Source organism: Muntiacus reevesi, chromosome 13, assembly GCF_963930625.1.
Source record: "Muntiacus reevesi chromosome 13, mMunRee1.1, whole genome shotgun sequence".
NCBI classification, from domain to species: domain Eukaryota; kingdom Metazoa; phylum Chordata; class Mammalia; order Artiodactyla; family Cervidae; genus Muntiacus; species Muntiacus reevesi.
This window is the reverse complement of record NC_089261.1, coordinates 52492549-52514421: the sequence shown is the minus strand read 5'-3', so window position 1 is coordinate 52514421 and position 21873 is coordinate 52492549. Positions and strand designations below refer to the sequence as shown.

At 35.5% G+C, this 21873-nt stretch overlaps 1 protein-coding gene and 1 pseudogene across 10 annotated transcripts in view; both read left to right on the top strand.

Annotated features, from left to right (window-relative positions):
- ELF2 (E74 like ETS transcription factor 2) overlaps window positions 1–21873 on the top strand; it is a 92345-nt gene that overhangs the window by 24805 nt on the left and 45667 nt on the right. For 7 of the 10 annotated variants that reach the window (XM_065904802.1, XM_065904803.1, XM_065904799.1 and 4 more), the window contains exons 3-4: window positions 1234–1472; window positions 19169–19334. In XM_065904802.1, coding sequence (XP_065760874.1) covers window positions 1401–1472; window positions 19169–19334 — 238 coding nt within the window. In that variant the 5' untranslated portion in view covers window positions 1234–1400. Of the gene's footprint in view, window positions 1–1233; window positions 1473–19168; window positions 19335–21873 lie in introns of those variants that run through there. The other 3 variants (XM_065904813.1, XM_065904810.1, XM_065904811.1) reach the window with 2 other exon arrangements.
- Window positions 7645–8955, top strand: LOC136146007 (large ribosomal subunit protein uL4 pseudogene; annotated as a pseudogene).

Sequence of the window (21873 nt, the reverse complement as noted above, 5' to 3'; positions counted from 1 at the left end):
AATAATTGTTACCTTATGTGATAATAGTGAGATTCAGTGTGATGGGATTGAGGATTTCTCTTAGTTTTTATTCTTAAGATACAAATATTTCCTATCACATTTTCTGTTAATAAGATCAAGAAGAAGACTAATAGCACTGAATGGTTCTTAGGTAGTGAGGTGAAATTTCTGCTTTTTTTAAGGAATTCTCTATTTACTGTAGAAGTTTATGGAAATTCTTTATTATTTTATTTTCATATTTAATATAGGACATGTTATTGATGGAATGATTAATTAGAAATGATTATTTTCTCTTTAAATATACTTAGTTTTTTGTATGTGAAATTTTTGTTTGAAAAATTCTATTAAAAAGCCCTGTGATTTCTTTGTGAAATATTTAATGTTCACAAAAATCAAATAAAATGTAACCTTTTAAGAAATAATCTAATACATAAATCAAGATGATGTACATATTGCCATTCATCTCCACTAGGGGAAAAAAACTTGAATTATGTTTACTTGAAACCATTTGCTATATTGCATTTTGAACCAATAACAAAAAAGTTATTGAAGAAAGAATGAAAAAGTAATATTAAAGGCATTCCAAGTCATTTCACTACTTTATTTTCAAACTACTGCATTTGAAAGTATAAGTAACTCAAATTAATCTGTTTTACAGACCTTATAGAGTATACAAAATATGAACACAAAATGAGCCTGTTACTGTAAGCAAAAGATAATTCTAATTAGTTATTTATATACCTACATAAACAACATAAACATAAATCCATATACATAAACAAACCAAATGAGCCAAGGAAGACTGAAATGTTTACAAACCAATACATCTTTTAATTTGTTAAATAGGTGAATAATTTTAGAAGTTGTCTTGGTCCAGCACATTTTATGTTTTTAGTGCATAAAACTTTTTTTAAACTTCAGAAATTTTTACCAGACTATTTCAGGAATAATAGTACATCTTCATAAGGGGAGAAAGTTGTAACATTTTATTTCTTAGAATGTAAATATCATAAGATCGCAAATGTGCAATAATAGCTTGGTAAGAACTGCAGATTGTGAACTTGACTGCTCTAAGAGGAGTGCTCATTACTGCCCTCTTTTGACACGAGCTGTATAAGCCTAGCTCTTTTTTTCTCAGTTTATAAAAATGTTAAAAAATTTTATTGCAAAATAGTTTGTGCTTTATATCCTTGTATTTCTAAAAATAATTTTTCAAATTATTCTTCTTTTTAGGCTCTCTGGTTAATCATCTTAAGAAGACTGGATTTCTGGATATCAACTCTACTCCATCTCTATTGACTTTTAAAAGATGATAATGCAGACCTGTAACACTGACAGTCATCCATGAACCTTTAATTACAGTGATTGGTAGCGTTTGAAGCTTCCTCAGGGAGTAAACAATGACATCAGCAGTGGTTGACAGTGGAGGTTCTGTTTTGGAGCTTCCCAGCAATGGAGTAGAAAATCAAGAGGTTAGCCATCCAATGTATTACATTTCTGTTTTGTTCATAAAATCAATGCATGAACTAATGAATTTAATGGGAAACAGGCATTTGAGAGTAGAAATGTATAGTACATGAGATTGTATATCTCTGTCATGTGTCCTCATATAATTAGGTACTAGAAGGTTGAGGTAGGTAGTGCTGGGCCTGAGTTGCCTGAGTTGTTGGAGCTTCCATATCTTGGAATGAACTAGGAGGGAAAAAAGAAAGAAGACAATAGTGTTAGTTGTGAAATAAATTTAAATCTCTGATAAAATCCATTGTTTTGGATTTTAGAGTATGTAAGTAAATACTGTATCTACATACCTAAATTATGCATCTTACTTTAGAATTTTGTATCTCTTTTTGTTGTTACCTTTGTCTTTTGATTGTTCTAATTCATGTGAGAATCCATTGTATTTTAATTATTATTTATACTTAAGAATTTAGATAATGTTTAAATAAGAAGAGAAACTCGGTTTTGAAATTTTATACTTGATGAATTTTGGAATGTTAGTGTATTTGTTTTTTTGTTGTTGTTGTCATTATTAATAACATTAAAGAATAAGAGATAGGAGTAGAAAACAACAGTACCAGAAATACATTGACTTTGAGGGCCTGGCTTTTATTCCCACCATTTGGTAAAGACTATTAGAAATTATCTAAATTGAAATATAATAATACTGTCACAACAATGGTCAAATACTTGGCCAGAGATAAGATGGGAAAATAGAGGAAAAAAGTTTGTTTTTTTTACATTCTGTGAAAGATACTGCTGTTACTGGTACTTAGTAATACATCTGAGATACAAGTTAGGATGTAAGACTGTGTGTCTGGGTTCTGGCATCTGGATTCTTTTTCTCCCTTGCTTGGTTTGGTGTCTCTTCAGTCTTCCGAGATAGCTATGGGCAAATTCAGTGGGTTTGTTTTCAGTGGACTTGGTAACTGAAATATTCCTGTTGTATTTGAATCTAAAACTGTTTGAAAATCTACTAAGAGAAACAAAGGTAAAGGACATGTTTTATTTTCATAATCAATTCCTACTTCCTTCTTGAAATTTCACTTTCTGTATGATCTTTTCCAAGTATGATTCATCCAAGAAATGAGGGACTCAGGATTTCTGTCCCACCAATATCATCCAGTACTTGCTTCTTCAAGTACTTTCTTTTTGCCCCATGGTTTTACTTTGTTGATATTAATTCTGTGGGGGAAACTGCTAAGAACAGTTGGCAGAATATATTTACCTTGTGGTGACTGGGTACCACCATTATGGGAAAATGAATAGAACACTTTGTTTCTGGAAGACTCTCTATACCTCCCTTCATTTACATGGAATCCCATGTGTTGATGGCTTGACAAACTGATTATTACCAAAGAAAGAATCTGACAAATGAAAATAATTTTGCCAAGATGTTATTGACTAATGATTTATGCAGTAGTCTTAAAAGGTGGTCATAGGTATTTTAGGGAGAGTGTCACCAGAAAGGAGGAAGCTTCTCGGGAACTTTTTCTTCACATTATATCTTGTGGATGGCTACTTACTTTCACTTCATTTACTCCTTCAACAAACACTAATTGACCTCTTACTGAATGTCAGTTACTTTTTTAGGCGCTGGGGATAAAATATTTCAGAATGGCTGTGAAGAATAAATCAGGGCTAGAGGTAGATAGAGAATTGGTAGGATATTTTGATTAGAATGTACGAGGAAGGAAGGCTTCTCTGAGCAGGCGGCATTTTAGTGTCGACCTAATAAATAACATAAGGGATTGAGCTGTAGAAACACCTGGGGAAGAAAATTCCTAGAAGAAGGAAAAGCCACTAGTATCTGTAATATTTCCTAAGTTTTTAAAGTGAGTTTTGGGGATAGTGGTATTTGAAAGATAGAATTTTGTCTTATAAGCTACTATTCAGGAATGTATTTTTTATATATATGTATACTACTTATACTTGAAAATGTAAGGTGGGGTGGGAAAAAAATGACCTTATTACCTTAACTTCAGAATCTGAAGAAAAAATAAATGTTTAAAATATGATGGGCAACACATTTTAAATCAATTATACCCCAACACATTTTTTAAAAATTATTAAAAAAGTGGGCATTTGGAGACTTACTAATGATGCTTAGGCTTTATTTCTCATAATTTTATTCTTGATTATGCTTTATATGAATGTGTTTTATAAAATTAGGATAATTCTATTTCTGACAAAGCAAAAAAGTAGACTGTAAACTTATTAATGAGTGTGGATATAAAAATCATAAATAAAATAGTAATACATTTATAAAATAGTCACATATTTAAAAATCCAGTTACCAAATAGGATTTAGATACATAAGGATAATCCAATTTTAAGAAAACCATTAATATAATATATTTCCCACTAATATGACATGTGATATAGTGGTTAGGATAAAATACTTGATGAAATAGAATTTTATGAAGTTAAATATCCTTCCTGATAAAAACCCTAAATAATATAAGTGTGTATTTCCTTAACATTATTTAAAAAATAATTATAAATCAAGAGCTAGAATCCTATTTAATGGTGAAATACTGGAGTATTTTCTTTGAAATTGGAGAGAAAGTCAGTATGGGCACTACTATTATTTAATATTTTCCTGTAATCAGACAAAATAATGAAAAAAACATATAACTACTAAAAAGGAGACCAAATTGCTGTTTATAGATAATATGACTCACCACCCGGGAAAACCAAGGGGAAATCCATGAAAACCCATTATAATTAATAAGAGTGCCTAATAGTTTGGTGGGTACAAAATTAACCTAAAAATATCTTGCTTTCTTTTAAGGACTGTAATTAGCTAGAAAAAAATCATGGAAATAAAGTGTATTTCAGAAAATTAACAAAAATGTATAAAATGTTGAGGAATAGAAGTAAAAGATATGTAGGACTTGTTTGAAGCAAACTAATTAATGACACTTAAGTAGACTTTAATAAATGAAGAGATATAGTTTGTTTTTGGGTAAGGGAAATGGGAACGGTCAGTATTGTGGAGGATGTCAGTCCTCCAATTAATCTATATATTTCATTCCATCTCTATTAGATATTAGGGCCAGTTGGGAGAAATTGATCATATGGGCCTAAAGATTGTATGGAAGAATAAACATAGAGGAGTAGCCCGAGCAGTTTTTGAGAAGGAAATACATAGCAGGTAGGTCTCATAGAAATGGGGAATTAATGCAGAAAAGATAAAAAAGGATTTAGGTATATTTAAAAAACAAAATGAATGCAAGTTTTAGAGAACATCTGCTTCCAGACAAAGAAGATTGAGACTTCTTCCACTTCAGGTTGTGATGGAACAACTGAAACCAGATTTGTACTCCAACCATAAATAACTAGGAAAATGAACAAAACATATGAACCCACAGTTTTTATTTGTGCTATGGTCTTGAATGTTTGTGAACCCCTCAAAATTCATATGTTGAATCCAAACTTCCAAAGATGATTATCATTAGGAAGGTATTAGGAAGTAGGGCTTTAGGAAGGTGATTAGGTAATGAGGAAGGAAGGTAATGGGGTCAATACTTTTATAAGAGGCTCTAGGGGAAAAAAAGGCTCTAGAGAGACCCCTTGCCCTTTCTGCCATGTGAGAAAAAAAGAAGAAGTCTGTGACTTGGAAGAAGGCCTCCACTCAGTCATTCTGGTACCCTGATCTTGGATTTCCAGCCTCTAGAACTGTGAGCAATAAATTTCTGCTGTTTTTCAGTCACCTAGTCTGGTATTTGTTGTAGTAACATGAATGGATTAAGACAGTTGGACCACAGACAGTGCAAAACTGTTGTTCCTGAGAAACGATTGCACTGGCTTACTGCTTGGACCTACTTTCTGGACCAAAACATGGGAAGGAAAAATCTAAGCAGAATGTGACAGTCTCACTGTATCGAGGAACCAAAATTCGGAATTTGGAGAGGCTAATGCAACTAAAAATGGGAAAACAATGGAATAGGTGGGGAAACAATGGAATAGGTGGGGAAACATGGAAATAATGCAACTAATAGATAGGAAAACAAATAGATGGGAAAACTGGAAACAGTGACAGAGTTTATTTTTTTGGGCTCCAGAATCACTGCAGATGGTGATTGCAGCCATGAAATTAAAAAACACTTGCCCCAAAAACAAAACAAAACAAAAAAACACTTGCTCCTTGGAAGAAAAGCTATGACCAACCTAGACACCATATTAAAAAGCAGAGACATTACTTTGCCAACAAAGGTCCACCTAGTCAAAGCTATGGTTTTTCCAGTAGTCATGTGTGGATGTGAGAGCTGGATTATAAAGAAAGCTGAGTGCCGAAGAATTGATGGTTTGGACTGTGGTGTTGGAGAAGACTCTTGAGAGTCCCTTGGACTGCAGGGAGATCCAACCAGTCAATCCTGAAGGAAATCAGTCCTGAATATTCATTGGAAGGACTGATGCTGAAGCTGATACTCCAGTACTTTGACCAGCTGATGCAAAGAACTGACTCAGTGGAAAGACCCTGATGCTGGGAAAGATTGAGGGCAGGAGGAGAAGGGATTGACAGAGGATGAGATGGTTGGATGGCATCACCGACTCGATGGACATGAATTTGAGCAAAGCTCTGGGAGTTGGTGATGGACAGGGAAGCCTGGCATGCTGCAGTCCATGGAGTGGCGAAGAGTCAGACATGACTGAGCGGCTGAACTGAATGCAGCTAATTTGAGGGGCAGGGTATCTGAAAGGAAGAACCTGCCCAGAGGAGGAACACAGAACTCAGCCTTTGGTTCCCCTAGTCTTTAGCTGAATGAGCTCCCAGGTATAGTAAGAAACTCCCTGAAGCCAGGTGAAGGATGATCAGAAAGGTGTAAACTCAGGAACCTACTGAAAAAAATCTACATGGTTCACTCAGGGCTGGAAGATGCTAGAGTTTCAACCAGTTGGAAAAGAGAGTTTTTGTTAACTGCCCAGGGTCCTCATTAGAGACTCCAGAAGGGTCATGCCTATGTAAGTGGAGCTAAACTAGCTCTGGAATAAAGGGGAGTCCAAACTTGCTCTAGAAAGATTTCAAAATAAGCCTTGAAAATTGATCCACAAGTAACATAACTGTCATAGTAAACATTATTAAAATAAGACAGCAATGTGTAAATTTCACCCAATGATGCAAATTTTACATATGAAATACCCAATCATGTTAAATGCAAGGATGCAGGAATAATATAACTTAAAACTTGGAGAAAAATTTGTCAGTGAAAATAAATAGAAATGATAGATAGGTAATTAACAGATAAAATTTCAAAACAACTATTACAGATATGCTCAAGAAAGATAAAGAGAACATGAATCTCAGAGGAGAGGTGTAAATGACATAAAAGAACCAAGTGAAACTTTTAGAAATGAAATCTATCCTATATGAAAAGAAAAATTCACTGTATAGGATTACAAATAAATTAGGTACTGCATAAGAAAAGACCAGTGAATTTGAAGGATAGAAACTATATCATGAAGTGCAGAAAGACTGAAAAAAGAAAAAAAGGTGAACAAAGACTTGGTTACCTGTGGGACAATATCAAGTTGTCTAACATAATGTAATTGGAGTCCCAGAATGAGAGAAGAGAACATAAAAAGCATTTAAAGAAATAATGGCTATAAAATTTCCCAAGTTTGATGAAAATATAAACCCACAGATCTGAGAAGGGGCTTCCCTGGTAGCTCAGCTGGCAAAGAATCTGCCTGCAATGCAGGAGACTCTGGATTGATTCCTGGGTCGGGAAGATCCTGTGGAGGAAGGGATAGGCTATCCACTGCCGTATTCATGGGCTTCCCTGGGGGCTCAAACAGTAAAGTATTTGCCTGCATTGCAGGAGACCTGGATTTGATTCCTGGGTTGGGAAGATCCCCTGGAGGAGGGCATGGCAACCCACTCCAGTATGTTGCCTGGAGAATCCCTGTGGACAGAGGAGCCTGGTGGGCTACAGTCCATGGGGTCACAAAGAGATGGACTTGACTGGGCAACTAAGCACAGCACAGATCTAAGAATCTTAAACTCTAAATAGGATAAAGCAGAGAGTAAACAGACTGAGGTACATCATCATAAAGCTGCTGAAAGCAAACTTCAAAAAGAAAATCTTAAAAGCTTCTAGAGAACTTCCCCTTATTGAGAGGAGTGTGGCCTTCTCTCACACCATGACTTGTGCTCATTCACTGATACCAGTACTCCAAAAAGGGGGAGTCATCTGGAAAAATGCTTCTTTTCTTGCTGTGTTCAGGTCTCCGTTTGACCAGATATTGTGTACTTTACTCACACCAACTTGCACAAAAACAATGGACAGCTCCATGCTGTCAATGAATTAGCAGGTCATCAAACCAGTTCTGAATCTTGGGCCACTGGCAGAGCTGTGACTCCATTTCCCAGAGTTTGAGGTGGTGGGACTCACTGTTCTGGCCAGGGTGCTTTTGGAAATACATGTTGTGGAGGCCACATGTTTGCGCTAATCAAGGCCTAGTGATGTTGGCACTTCAGACTGAACACAATGCAGAAGTGATACTTTATCTGCTCTGCACTGGCTGCCTCAGCGTTACCAGCGCTGGTTGTGTCATCTTATTGAGGAAGTTCCTGAACTTGCTTTGGTGGCTGAAGATAAAGTTGAAGGCTACAAGAAGACCAAGGAGATTGTTTTGTTTCTGAAGAAACTTAAGGCTTGGAATGATATCAAAAAATTCTGTGCTTCTCAATGAACGAGAACTGGCAAAGGCAAAGTGAGAAGCTGTCACTGTATCCAGCACAGGGAACCCTGCGTCTTCTTTAATGAGGACAGTGAAATCATCAAGGCCTTCAGAGACATCCCTGAAATTACTCTGCTTAGTGTAAGCAAACTCAGTATTTGAAACTTGCTCCTGGTAGGCATGCGGGATGTTTCTGCATTTGGACTGAAAGTGCTTTCCACAAGTTAGATGAGCTGTTTGGCACTTGGTGTAAAGAGTAACTGCAAACTCCCCATTCACAAGATGCTTAATATAGACCTTTGCAGAACGTTAAAAACCCCAGAGATCCAGAGAGCTCTCCAAGCACCACATAGGAAGACTCACTGCAAAGGCCTGAAGAAGAATCCACTGAAGAACTTGAGAATCACATTGAAGCTCCTAAACTCATATTCATAGACCATGTGCCAGAATACCATTCTTCTCCCGACCAAGAACCACAAAACTGAGGTGGACAGAAGCAGCATTAGAAGCCAGATCGGATGAAGAGGGGATTCCAGGCCAGAAGACGGTGGTGGAGGAGAAAGGAAAGAAGACTCTTGGCATTAAGAAGCAGAAGAAGCTTTGAGGGGAAAAAGCTGCCGTGAAAGCAAAGCAAAGCAAAACAAAAACCCAGCAACTGAAAGGAAACCCACAAAAAGGAAGCCCAACACAGAGGAAAGAAGTCTGCTGGATAAACTCAAATTTGTTTATTCTGTAAAGGTCAAATCATTTCGGACAGTTAATTTTGAGTAAAGACCCGATCAAAGAGGTAATGAGAAGCATGGAGGAAAAAGGCTTCCAGAGGAAAAAATTCATTACCTACAGAAGAATGAAGATAGGACTACAGATATCTTTATTAGAACTATGCAAGTCAGAAGATAATAACTTCCTTAAATTTCACAAAACTAAAACTTGTCAACCTACAATTACATATCCAGTGAAAATGTCCTTCAGAGTGAAGTTTTTCTCAGCTCAACAAAAGCTGAGAGCATTTATCACCAACGAATGTGTATTATAAGAAATGTTAAAGGAAGATCTTTAGGCAGAAGGAAAATGATATCAAATTAAAGCATATGTACATAAATTTATACATAAAGCTAGAGAAATAGTTAATGTTTAGGTAAATACTTTCCAAAATTTGTTCTAAATTTTTTAAAAAGATAATTGTTTAAGACAAAAATAACTGAATTATACAGATATGTATGTATATAATAGCTGAATTATGGGGTTTGCAATGTGAAGAAGCAAAAGAAGTGAATGCATGACAACAGTCGAACAAAGGATGGGAGGCAGGATTGGAAAAGTACTACAGTGCTGTGAGCTTTGTACAGTAAGCGTTGTTGGATATAAACTGTGATACGCTAGGAAGCCTATCGTGAGATCTCTGCTGCGCTGTGCTTAGTCGCCCAGTCGTGTCCGACTCTTTGTGACCCCAGGGACTGTAGCCCACCAGGCGCCTCTGTCCATGGGGCTCTCCAGGAAAGAATACTGGAGTGGTTGCCATGCCCTCCTTCAGGGCATCTTCCCAACCCAGGGATCGAACCCAGATCTCCCACATTGCAGATGGATTCTTTACCATCTGAGCTACCAGGGAAGCCCAAGAATACTGGAGTGGGTAGCCTGTCCCTTCTCCAGGGGAACTTCCTAACCCAGGAATTGAACCAGAGTCTGCTGCATTGCAGATGGATTCTTTACCAGCTGAGCTACCAGGGAAGCCCATTGTAAGATCTAGTGCACCACTAAAAAATAAAGAAATATAGATAGTAAGCCATTACTATATATAAATTAAATAGAATTAAAATGGATACTAAAAAAGTTCTTAATTCAAAACAAGACTGAGAATGAAAGGAACAAGGAATAAATGAAGTAAATAACAGAGCAGTTGGTAAATTTAAACCTTGTTTTATTGATAATATTAAATATAAGTATTCTAAAAAGCCCAATTTAAATGAAGATATTGTTTAAAATGCAGATTAGATTTTTTAAAAAGCCAAATCTGTTGGTTTCATGCAAAGAACTCATTTTAAGTATAACCACACAGTTTAAAAGTGAAAGTATAGATACAGATGATACCATGCAAATATTAATTATAAAACAAGGTGAAGTGGTTTCAGGACAAGACCAGGGATAAAGATAGACATTTCATAAATGATAAAAGGACCATCTTCTCAAGAAGACTTAACAATCCTAAATGTTTTGCATTCAACTTGAGAGCTTCAAAATACATAAAACATAAACTGATAAAACTGAAAAGAACTGATAGAACTGAAAGAATAGATAAATCCACAGTATTAGTCAGAGTTTGCAGCATTCCTCACTCACTAATTGATAGATTGATTAGAAAATTAATGAGGATATCAAAAACTTGAATAACAGTATGAGCTAACTTCACCTAATGGACTTCTATGAAGCACTGTGCCTAACAGTATTAGAATACATATTCAAGTGCACATGGACAGTAAGCGAAAGTAGATCATATGCTGGGTTGTACATCTCAGTAATTTTAAAAACTTTCAAAGGATCAAAATTATATAGAGAAAGTGTGACCAAAGCAGGATTATATTAGAAATTAACAAAAAAAATGATTGCAAAATTTTTTAATACTTGCATATTAAACAGTCTCCTTCTATATTAATGTAACCCATGGATTAAAGAATAAATCACAAGAAAGTAGATGTTCAAACTGAATGAAGATGAAAGCACAGTATATCAAGTTTGAGGGATGAAGCCAAAGTGGTGCTTAAAGGAAAGTTTATAGCTTCATATATTTACCTTGGAAACGGAAAATCAATCTTAAGGTTTTGCCTCAACAAGCTAGAATATGAAGATCAAATCAAATCCAAAGTAGAAGGAACAAAGTAATAAAAATAAAAACAAAATCAATGAAGTTGAAAGTGGACAATCTCTAAGTAGACTGCACAAGAAAAAGGCAAAATACACTAATATCAAGAATGAAAGATACATTATTATAGACAGTAAACATTAAGAAGAACTTTAGGCCAATAAGTTTGATAACTTAGATGAAATGGGCCAATTCCTTGAAAGTCATTCCAAGAGGAAAAGCAGGCCTGCATAGCCCTCTATTTTTTAAATAAGAAATCTTTTAAAAAGATATCTTCTAAATAAGAAATTTTTTTAAAAAGTATCTTTTAAATAAGATATTTAAGTAACCTTTGGATTTGTAGTCAAGGTCTTTCCTGCAAAGAAAACTACAGAGCTAAATGGCTTTCTTGATCTGCTAAATGTTTATGGAAGAAGTAATACCCATTCTACACAACTCTTTTAGAAAATAGAGGACAAGAGAATTTTATGAGGTCAGTATTACCCTGATATCAAGAGCAGACAGATTTTGTAGGAAAAGAAAACTACATGTCCATATTCTTCATGAACATAGAATCAAACATTCTTGATAAAATACTTGCAATCAAATCCCGGGGCATATAAAAGGGATCATATGTCTCAAATGGGGTTTATCCCAGGGAGGTAGGTTTAATCAATTAGTGTAATTTTCCATGTTAACAAAGGAAAATGGAAAAATCATGTGATCGTATCAGTAGCAGCTTAAAGCCCATTTGCTAAAAGCCAACACCTACTGTACAAATTCCATAAACTAGTCATAAAGGGCTGCTTTCTTCGTCTGGTAAGTACATATGTGAAAAACCCACAGTAAACATACCTAACGGAAAAGGACAGTGTTTTCCTTTTAAGGTTGAGAACAAGGCAGGGGTGTCTGCTCTAACCACTTCTGTTCAACACTGCACTGGCAAAATTGGGACAGGGCAAGAGAAACAAAAGACTTACAGATCGGAAAAGAAAAAATAAAACTTTCTTTATTGCTAAATGATGCAATCATATACATAGAAACTCCTAAGAACTCTGTGAAACTGTTAATAAGTAAATGTAGAATAGGTGTCTATGTAAAAATCGGTTGTATTTATATATTCTGGCAAAGTGCAATTCAGAAAGTAAATTTAAAAAGCAATACTATTTAACAGCAGCATAAGACCAAAGGGTTAAGTTTAATGAAATCTGTACATAGAAAACTACAAAATACTGTTGAGACAAATTTAGTTCAGTTTAGTTGCTCAGTTGTGTTCAACTCTGCGACCTCATGGACTACAGCATGCCAGACTTCCCTGTCCATCACCAACTCCCAGAGCTTGCTCAAACTCATGTCCATCGAGTTAGTGATGCCATCCAACCATCTCATCCTCTGTCATCCCCTTCTCCTCCTGCCCTCAATCTTTCCCAGCATCAGGGTCTCTTCCATTGAGTCAGTTTTTCACATCAGGTGGCCAAAGTATTGGAGTTTCAGCTTCAGCATCACTCCTTCCAATGAATATTCAGGACTGATTTCCTTCAGGATTGACTGATTGGATCTCCTTGCAGTCCAAGGGACTCTCGAGTCTTCTCCAACACCACAGTTCAAAAGCATCAATTCTTCAGAGCTCAGCTTTCTTTATAGTCCAACTCTCATATCCGTACATGACTACTGGAAAAACCGTAGCTTTGACTAGATGGAAATTGGTTGGCAAAGTAATGCCTCTGCTTTTTAATATGGTGTCTAGCTTGGTCATAGCTTTCTTCCAAGGAGCAAGTGTCTTTTAATTTCATGGCTGCAATCACCATCTGCAGTGATTCTGGAGCCCAAAAAAATAGTCTGTCACTGTTTCCATTGTTTCCCCATCTATTTGTCATGAAGTGATTGGACCGGATGCCATGATTTTAGTTTTTTGAATGTTTTGTTTTTAGCCAGCTTTTTCTCTCTCCTCTTTCACTTTCATCAAGAGGCTTTGTTCCTCTTTGCTTTCTGCCCTGAGGGTGTTATCATCTGCATATCTGAGGTTATTGATATTTCTCCTGGCAATCTTGACTCCAGCTTGTGCTTCATCCAGCCCGGTATTTCTTTCTTTTTTTTTTTTTTTCCTACCACTTTATTGCTACCAACCCATCTCCCTCCACCCTCGTGCACACATGCTCAGTCATGTAACCCCATGGACTGCAGCCTGCCAGGCTCCTCTGTCCATGGACTTTTCCAGGCAAGAATACTGGAGTGGGTTGCCATTTCCTTCTCCACCAGCCCGGTATTTCACATGATGTACTCTGCACATGAGTTAAATAAGCAGGGTGACAATATACAGCCTTGACGTACTCCTTTCCCAATTTGGAGCCAGTCTGTTGTTCCATGTCTGGTTCTAACTGCTGCTTCTTGACCTGCATATAGATTTCTAGGAGGCAGGTAAAGTGATCTGATATACCCATCTCTTTCAGAATTTTCCAGTTTGTTGTGATCCACCTAGTCAAAGGCTTTGGCATAGTCAATAAAGCAGAAGTAGATATTTTTCTGGAACTCTCTTGCTTTTTCTATGATCCAATGGCTGTTGGCAGTTTGATCTCTGGTTCTTTTGTGTTTTCTAAATCCAGCTTGAACATCTGAAATTTCTTGGTTCATGTACTGTTGAAGCCTGGCTTGAAGAATTTTGAGCGTTACTTTGCTAGTGTATGAGATGAGTGCATTTGTGCAGTAGTTTGAACATTCTTTGGCATTGCCTTTTTTTAAGATTGGAATGAAAACTGACCTTTTCCAGTCCTGTGACCACAGCTGAGTTTTCCAAATTTGCTGGCATATGACTGCAGCACTTTAACAGCATTATCTTTTAGGATTTGAAATAGCTCAGCTGGGTATTCAATCACCTCCACTAGCTTTGTTCGTAGTGATGCTTCCTAAGGCCCTATTGATTTCTCATTCCAGGATGTCTGGCTCTAAGTGAGTGATCACACCATGGTGGTTATCTGGGTCATGAAGATTTTTTTTGTATAGTTCTTCTTTGTATTCTTGCCATCTCTTCTTAATCTCTTCAGTTTCTGTTAGGTTCATACTATTTATGTCCTTTATTATGCTCATCTTTGCCTGAAATGTTCCCTTGGTATCTCTCATTTTCTTAAGAGATCTCTAGTCTTTCCTGTTCTGTTGTTTTCCTCTATTTCTTTGCATTGATCACAGAGGAAAGCTTTCTTATCTCTCCTTGCTCTCCTTGAGAGAAATTAAACACTTGAATAAGTGGAGGAATATAACATAGGTGTGGATCAGAAGATTTATGGCTTAAGAACAGAGTTGGAGGGCTTACATACCTGATTTAAAGACTTACTGTTAAGATCCAGTAATTGAGATAGTGTGGTGTTGATATACTGACAGACCTGTGGATCAGTGGAACATCACATAGTCCCGTGTAAGACTGATTGATTTTCAGTAATGGTGCTAATGTAATTCAGTGGAGAAAAGATAGTCATTTTGAACTAGTGGGAATGTAAAACAATGTGACCACTTTGCAAAATAGTTTGACAGTCCTTTTAAAACTAGATGTACAATTACCATATGATCTGGTAATTTGGTTTGTAGGTAAATATTTAATGGAAAAGGAGGGAGAGGAACAGCAAGACATTAATAGGAGTATTGCTGCTGTTCAGTCACTAAGTCGTGGCCAACTCTCTGTGACCCCATGGACTGTAGCCTGCCAAGCTTCTCTGTCCGTGGGATTTTCCAGGCAAGATTACTGGAGTGGGCTGCCATGCACTTCTCCAGGGGATCTTTCTGACCCAGAGACTGAGCCTGTGTCTCCTGCTTGGCAGGCAGATTCTTTACCACTGTGCCACCTGGGAAGCCCCAATAGAAGTGTTTAAAGCCCTGTGTAGAGAGGTCTGTCAATACAGTGGGAGTCTCAGCAATAAAAAGAAATGATCTACTGAACATGCAATGACAAGTATAAATCTTAACATTATGCTAACTTAAAGAACTCAAATACAAAAGAGCAAAACTGTTGACTTCATATATATGAAATTTTAGAAAAAGAAAATTTATAGAGATAGAAAGATCTGTGATTGTCCACGTGGGTGGATGGGGGAGTAGGTGGTGGTATGGTGGTGATTGTGAGGGTTTGACTGGTATGAGGGGTGCAAGGGAGCCTCCTGGGGTGATAGAAGTCTTCTATTTCTTGATGGTGATGATCGTTACAGGAATTTCTACATTTACAGAAATCCATAGGACTGTACACTTAAAATGGTTGCGTTTTATTTACATAAAAATACATCGGTAAAGTTGATTAAAACTAAATAATTTATTTTATTAGTTGAGATATATTATCCTGCAAGTTTTATAATACCGAAATATATTTCTTTTTAAATTACCCCTATAAGTTTTAATATATATCTTTTAGTAATTGTTATTTTTCCTTTGTTTTTTCATTTGTTCTCCTTTTTTGTCATTGTTATATTTTAAGTGGGAAAAAAAGTATTTTGATTTTTCTTATACAGGATTATTGTAAAAAACAAATTCAGATACACTCAGAAATGAAAATTCCTTTTATCTTCTCACCTGTCTTACAGTGTTAATAGTTTGAGGTATATTCTTCAGATTTTTTAATACATATGTAAAACAAATATGTTTATAAATAGAATCATACAGAAGGACTGTTCTGTTAATCATTTCCCTCTGACTTATTTGTATCATTATTTGAACCAAACTACAAGTCCTTAAAAGGACAGTTTAGTTTATATGAGGTATATATTGTTGAGGAGTCTACAGTAATTGACTCTTGATGTAAAAATGGGCTCTTGATCTCAGTCCTCTTGGTGTCTTGTCAAGGAGTTGGATATGTAAACAGGTGATTATAATACAGGATAATGTACAGTGGTGATAATAGGGAAACAACTTTTTCTAGAAGTATTTGGTATGGAAAAATTGATTCAAATTAGAGGATTGTAGAAGACCCTGTGGATCTGTGCCCTGAGTGGATAAAAAGGATTTGGACAGATAATGGAAGCAAAAAGTCATGGAAATTTCACTTTTGGGAACAGTAGACACTTACTGTGTCACAGTTCTGCAGGCTAGGAGTTTGAAAACAAGGTTGGTGGAGTTGATTCTTTCTGAAGGCTGCGAGAGAGAATGTCTCCCAAGCCCCTTTGTTAGCTTTTGGCAGCTTCAGGTGTTCTTGGCTTGTAGTTGGTCTCCCTGTGTCCGACTCTTTGCAACCCCAAGCAGTGCAGCCCACCAGGCTCCTCCGCCCATGGGATTCTCTAGGCAAGAATATAGGAGTGGGTAGCCATTCCCTTCTTCAGGGGACCTTCCTGACCCAGGGATCGAACCCAGGTTTCCTGCATTGCAGTCAAGTTCTTTACCGTCTGCGCCACCAGGGAAGCCCATGCTTCTCATTAATCACTCTTATTTAACTGGGTGGTGCTGTCAGCAGGCTGTGATTATAAAGCTGATCAAGAAGCATGATCAGCATGAAGATTCAACTGTCACTGTATCCAATTGGTGAAAAAGAATTTTTTTTCTAATGTTTAAAAGTTGGACTCATTTCTTGCCTTATACACAGTAAATTCAAGGTTAATATTCAATATGTACTTTCTTTTTAAAAATTCACCATTATCTTTGCTTTGTAATTTATTTAAAAAATTTGTGCAATATTTTACACAAAACGAAGAGTATATAAGATATTATGTTTCAATTTAAGAGTAACAAAAAGAGGACATATGATCTATCATTCAGGTTAAAAAACAGAAATCATTGGCATTTTAGAACACTAAGTGTGCCGCACCTCCTGTCCCCATTCCTGTTCCCTGAGGTGCCATGATCCTGACTTAATGTGCTAACAGTCTTTTACTTTTCTTTATATTTTTATTCTCTCTGGATATCTCCTAGACAACATATTATTTACTTTGAGAAAATGCGTAGTGTACTTGGCTTTAGAGTTAGGAAGGGACAGCATTACCATAGTTAGTAAAAGCTTCTGGAAGACAAGCTGACTAGTCTGACATCGGATTCACTGAACTTCTAGAGATTCTACTCAGGTAATCCTTAAGCAGTATAGTGAGTTAGTTCTGGAAACATAAGGCCATCTTGATCAGATATATGGCAGTGCTAGGGTATGGACTCGGTATTGCAGTCTTCTTCAATAGGTATATGATCATATGGAAAGAGTGCTATTGTGCCGTTGTTTATTTTCGATTTTTAAGCTCTTTGTGGTCTTCCAAAACTTAGGAATAGATTAAATAAAGCAGAATACATCTGGGAGGTTCTCAGCTGATCCAGGTAGCAAGAGAAGGTGGGGTGAGTAAATAAATCAAGACAAGCGAAATATAAATAAAAATCTGGAATAGGCTTATGGGCATCCTTTCCTTAGGGACCAGTGTCAGTGGTCATCTTGGTGATGACGGTTTATCCTGCTGTCTCAGGAGTTACTTTGCTACAACTGAACTAGTTGCGCTTCAGATACAGTGCACAGCTGGCATCCTGGAACCTCTCTTCACAATCCAATCCTCCTAAACATTGCTATTGCCTCTCTCCCGTGTTAGACCTTCTATATTCTAGGTTATCATCTTTATTAAACTTTTACTTTGTTAGTGGAATACACTCTCCAGTTTCTTCTTGAGAAAAGATGCAGGGAAGGTAAACATTTTGAGATCTTTCATGTCTGAGAAAATATCTTTACTTTTTCATAAGATGGTTTGGGTGCAGAATTCTAGATTGGTAATAATTTTCCTTTATAATTTTGAAGAAATGGTTCCGTTGTCATCCATCTTCCTTCCAGTATGACTGTGGAGAAGACTAAAGTCTGAGTCCTGATTCTTTGTATATGACTTGTATTTTCTTTCAAGAATCTTATAGAATCCTCTTTTTGTTCCTTAATTGTGATATTTCACAGTGGTGTGCCTCAGTGTTGGTCTCATTCTTTATTTGCTTATACTTAACACTTGGTAGATGTTTTTAAATGGTCACCTCATATCCTTCCATACTAGGAAAATTTCTGAAATTCTTTTATTTCTTTCCAACATTTTTCTTCCCCTGTTTTCTTTTTCTGAAACTCCTGTTATTCAGGAGCTTGGTATTGATCATTGGTCATCTTGGACTAATCCTCTAGTAGTGTTCCTGTTTCTCTCCTCTTTTTTTTCTGGTTCCTGGAAGACTGCCTCAGTTTTATCCTCCGTGCCTCATTTTAGCTATTGTGTTTTTAATTTTTCAGAACTCTTTATTTTTTAATGATCTTTATTAAATTGTATTTTGTTTCTGCTTTTTGGATATATCTTCTCTTATTTCTGTGAAGAATGTAAATTTATAAATGTATATGTAAGTAAATGGTATGCTTTGTGTTAGAGGTTTTTGCTTGGATGACTAGTAATACTTGGTTGTCTGCTCATGGTTAAAAGTGGAGGACTAAGAAGCTGATTGGGAACTCTACTTTGGGTACAGAATTGATACTAGTAAATGTGCCTATGTACCTCAAAGATGCTCTTGTTTTTCTCTCTCCAGAAAGTAACTCTCCAATCTTCTGCTGAGGTGGGGAAGGGCCGGTTGCCTAGCATCATGGAGAAGGGAGCAGGTCTAGGAATAAAAGTGCTTTTCAAACAACTTTAATGGAATCTTCCTTGTTTTAACCCCCTCTTCTTTCTCCACCACCTGCTGCTCCTCTATTTCCAGAAGTAATTGGTATTGCCTTCTGTGGATTCTCCAGTGTAAAGTGTGTTGTGTCTCATTTATTTTTTGCTGCCAGGCTATGATTTGGCTTTCCTCGGTCTGCTAAACCACTTATTAATATTCATCCATTCACTATCAGTCTTTCAAGATTTTGTTGCTCTTATCTCTTCTTATGAGTTTATGTCTAAAAGTCTTTTATTGCATTTTAGTGGGTTTTCATGAGAGAGTGAAATTATATGCATGTTTTTAATTTGCCATCTTAATCCTAAAGCCCTGACTATTTAAAATGTTTAACATATGTCTCACCTTTTGAGACTTGAAAAGATTATTAAAATGAACCCTTTTCATCTCTTGCTTTGGTTTTTACATTCATATTTATAATACATGAAACTCATTTGAACTCCTTGAGACTATATGAACTCAAGGATTTATAAATGAATTCAGAGTTTGTGAATAAAGAAGTTGATTATTTTTTTAAATTTGCTCTTGTAGGAAAGTGGAAAGGTTTCTGAATATCCAGCAGTGATTGTGGAGCCAGTTCCAAGTGCCAGATTAGAGCAGGGCTATGCAGCCCAGGTTCTGGTTTATGATGATGAGACTTATATGATGCAAGATGTGGCAGAAGAACAAGAAGTTGAGACCGAGAATGTGGAAACAGGTAGACATCTCATAAAATGTTCATTATTTTTAACTTTCTCATTTTGTAAGTGTCAACATAACTATTGCCAATTGAATAATATACCGAAAAATCTCTTTTTAATGCTATTTAACATAGCTTGGAAATGAGTGAAACATTTCTTAAGAGAGTTTATATATATCGGAAGTTCTACATAATAATTCTTTGAGGTATAACAATTTCATATCATTGACTCTAAATTACAGACCAATAATAATAAAACTATTTTTGTCATTTTTTCCTGGGAGTGGCAATATTGACTAGTTGTTATTTGTAGAAGTCAGTAGACCAGTATATGATTTTTCTTAATTAAAAAAATAAAGTGTCCTCATTTCATAGCAGATTAGAGTTTCTTTTAACCAGTAGCATTAGAGCAGTATCATTTCTTTTTCTCTAGCTCAAAAGCATCTTTGTGGTAGTGTATCAAATTCCTCTTTGCTTTTTTGTCTTCTTAGAAATTTTGAAAAAAAAAAAAAAAAAACAGAAATTTTGGTATTTCAGTAAGTCCGTGGTGAGATAACTGTATGTTTAGTTGGGCATTAGTATGTATAATTCTTGGAGAAACCTTTTCATTTTTGCCATTGACCATAAAGAAAAAAGGATTTTTTTTACCAGAAAGATTGTAGTGACAGTTTTATAAAATAAACATTAAAATTTTTCTTTATTAGTTAATAGGAAAAGAAATCCTTATATTTGGTTTGCAGTCCTAATAAAAATTTCTAGTACTTCAGATAAATTTCTTTAAATGTAGCAGAATCTCATGATTAAAAAATTTTTACTTGATGTCTTTCGACTTGTTGAGGCCCAGTTGTACCCCCAGGGACTATTAGCTTCCTTCAGCTTAAACCTGTTCTTCCTCCACAGTTTTATTTTTTGTTGAGCTGAGGGATTGAAACTTACCTTGCTCTTTGGAGGTACAATGATGACAGCCCTGCCGGCAAACCCCGTGTACAGTGGTAATCAAGTCATTTTATTAAAACAGATAGCTAAACACTTCATAAAGACTTCGTGGCTATAGTCTGGAGTGGTACTTGATTTATAGTGCAAGTAGCAGGAAGATACTTTTTTTTTTTTTTGAGAGTTTGGAGAGTTTTCCAGTCTAAAGCTACAAGTTTAGTGGCGGAGATGAATTTTCCTCTTGAGGAAAAGAAGAGCACTTATAAAAGTATTATGCAGGATGATATTTTGAAGTAGATATTGTAACTGATTTATTATAGGAGCATAACTAAATAGAAATAATGAAACAAGGAAAGTGTGATAGCTTAAGTTGAATAAAAAAAATAGAACTGATTGAAATTTCTGGGAGATGTTTTGATCAAAAAAGAAAATAAGAAAAGCCATGATTTTGGTAGTAAATTGGAAGCTTGGAAAAATGAAAATTATAGTGCTAAATTTGTATCAGTAGAAATTTAAATTCACATTAAAATACCAGAGCATGTTCCACCAGATCTTACCGGTTATACAGTTAATGGTCAACAGTTCATTAATTTAATATTAATTAATTAATATGGCAAAAAGAATCCCAAATAGGAAGTGGATATAATCCATTTAAGGGATTTTATTTTCTTCTTGAACTAATTGAGGGGTGATGATATAGTTTGCATTACAGAGATAAAAGTGATTCTTTATAATTTCGAAAAAGAGGATATACATCGCTTCTCAGCCTTTTGGCTAAGATCAAGTGCGAAAAAGAGGATATACAGAGTCTGGATAAAAGAACTATTACTTTAATGGCATTATGAAAGTAGTTTTTGAATACTTGATAATATTTTTTAGATTTATTTTTCTTCAACACTAAAAGGAAATTTTAATAAATAGCTTACATTATTCTGAAACAGTCTAAAAGTACTGAGAAGTTCATTTTACATTTTGTTTTTAATTCCATTCTGGCTCATGGATTTTAAAACTCGTTTTACTTCTGAAATCCATATTACTTCTAAAAATATAGAATAGGATAGTGTAGCTATTCTTGGCTTTCTTTACAGAACAACACTGTAAGATATAACTTTCAGAAATAACATTTTTAAAAACAATGCCAAATTCAGAATGAAAACTACTGGCTCATACATTTGTAATCAGAACACTCACATTTATTCATCATAAGGTATGCAGAACTTGGAGATTACAATATACTAATTTATTTAAAAATGCCCTGGCTCATAGTAACTTAGTAAGATTGTTAATATACATAGATTAGTTTAAAATCAGTTAATCTGAGCTGAATTATGTTTTTTCTTGAAGACTAAAATGCATTTTTACATGAGTTAAAATATAAATAAATTTTAATTCTCCTGATATCTAGAACCTACACAGATGAATAAAGGTTGTTATGACTTATTGTAATACATGTTTCCTTTTAGTGGATTTAGATCAGGTTCATTTCTTGTGATAATAAATATTTCATTTAAATCTCAGATATATGTAGGTTTTGGAGAAGAAAATAATTGGGAAGAAAGGAAAGGAATATTTATAAGATGGCTATAGCAGTTTCTGTTTGGTGAATTGGTAGAAATGAGATCTG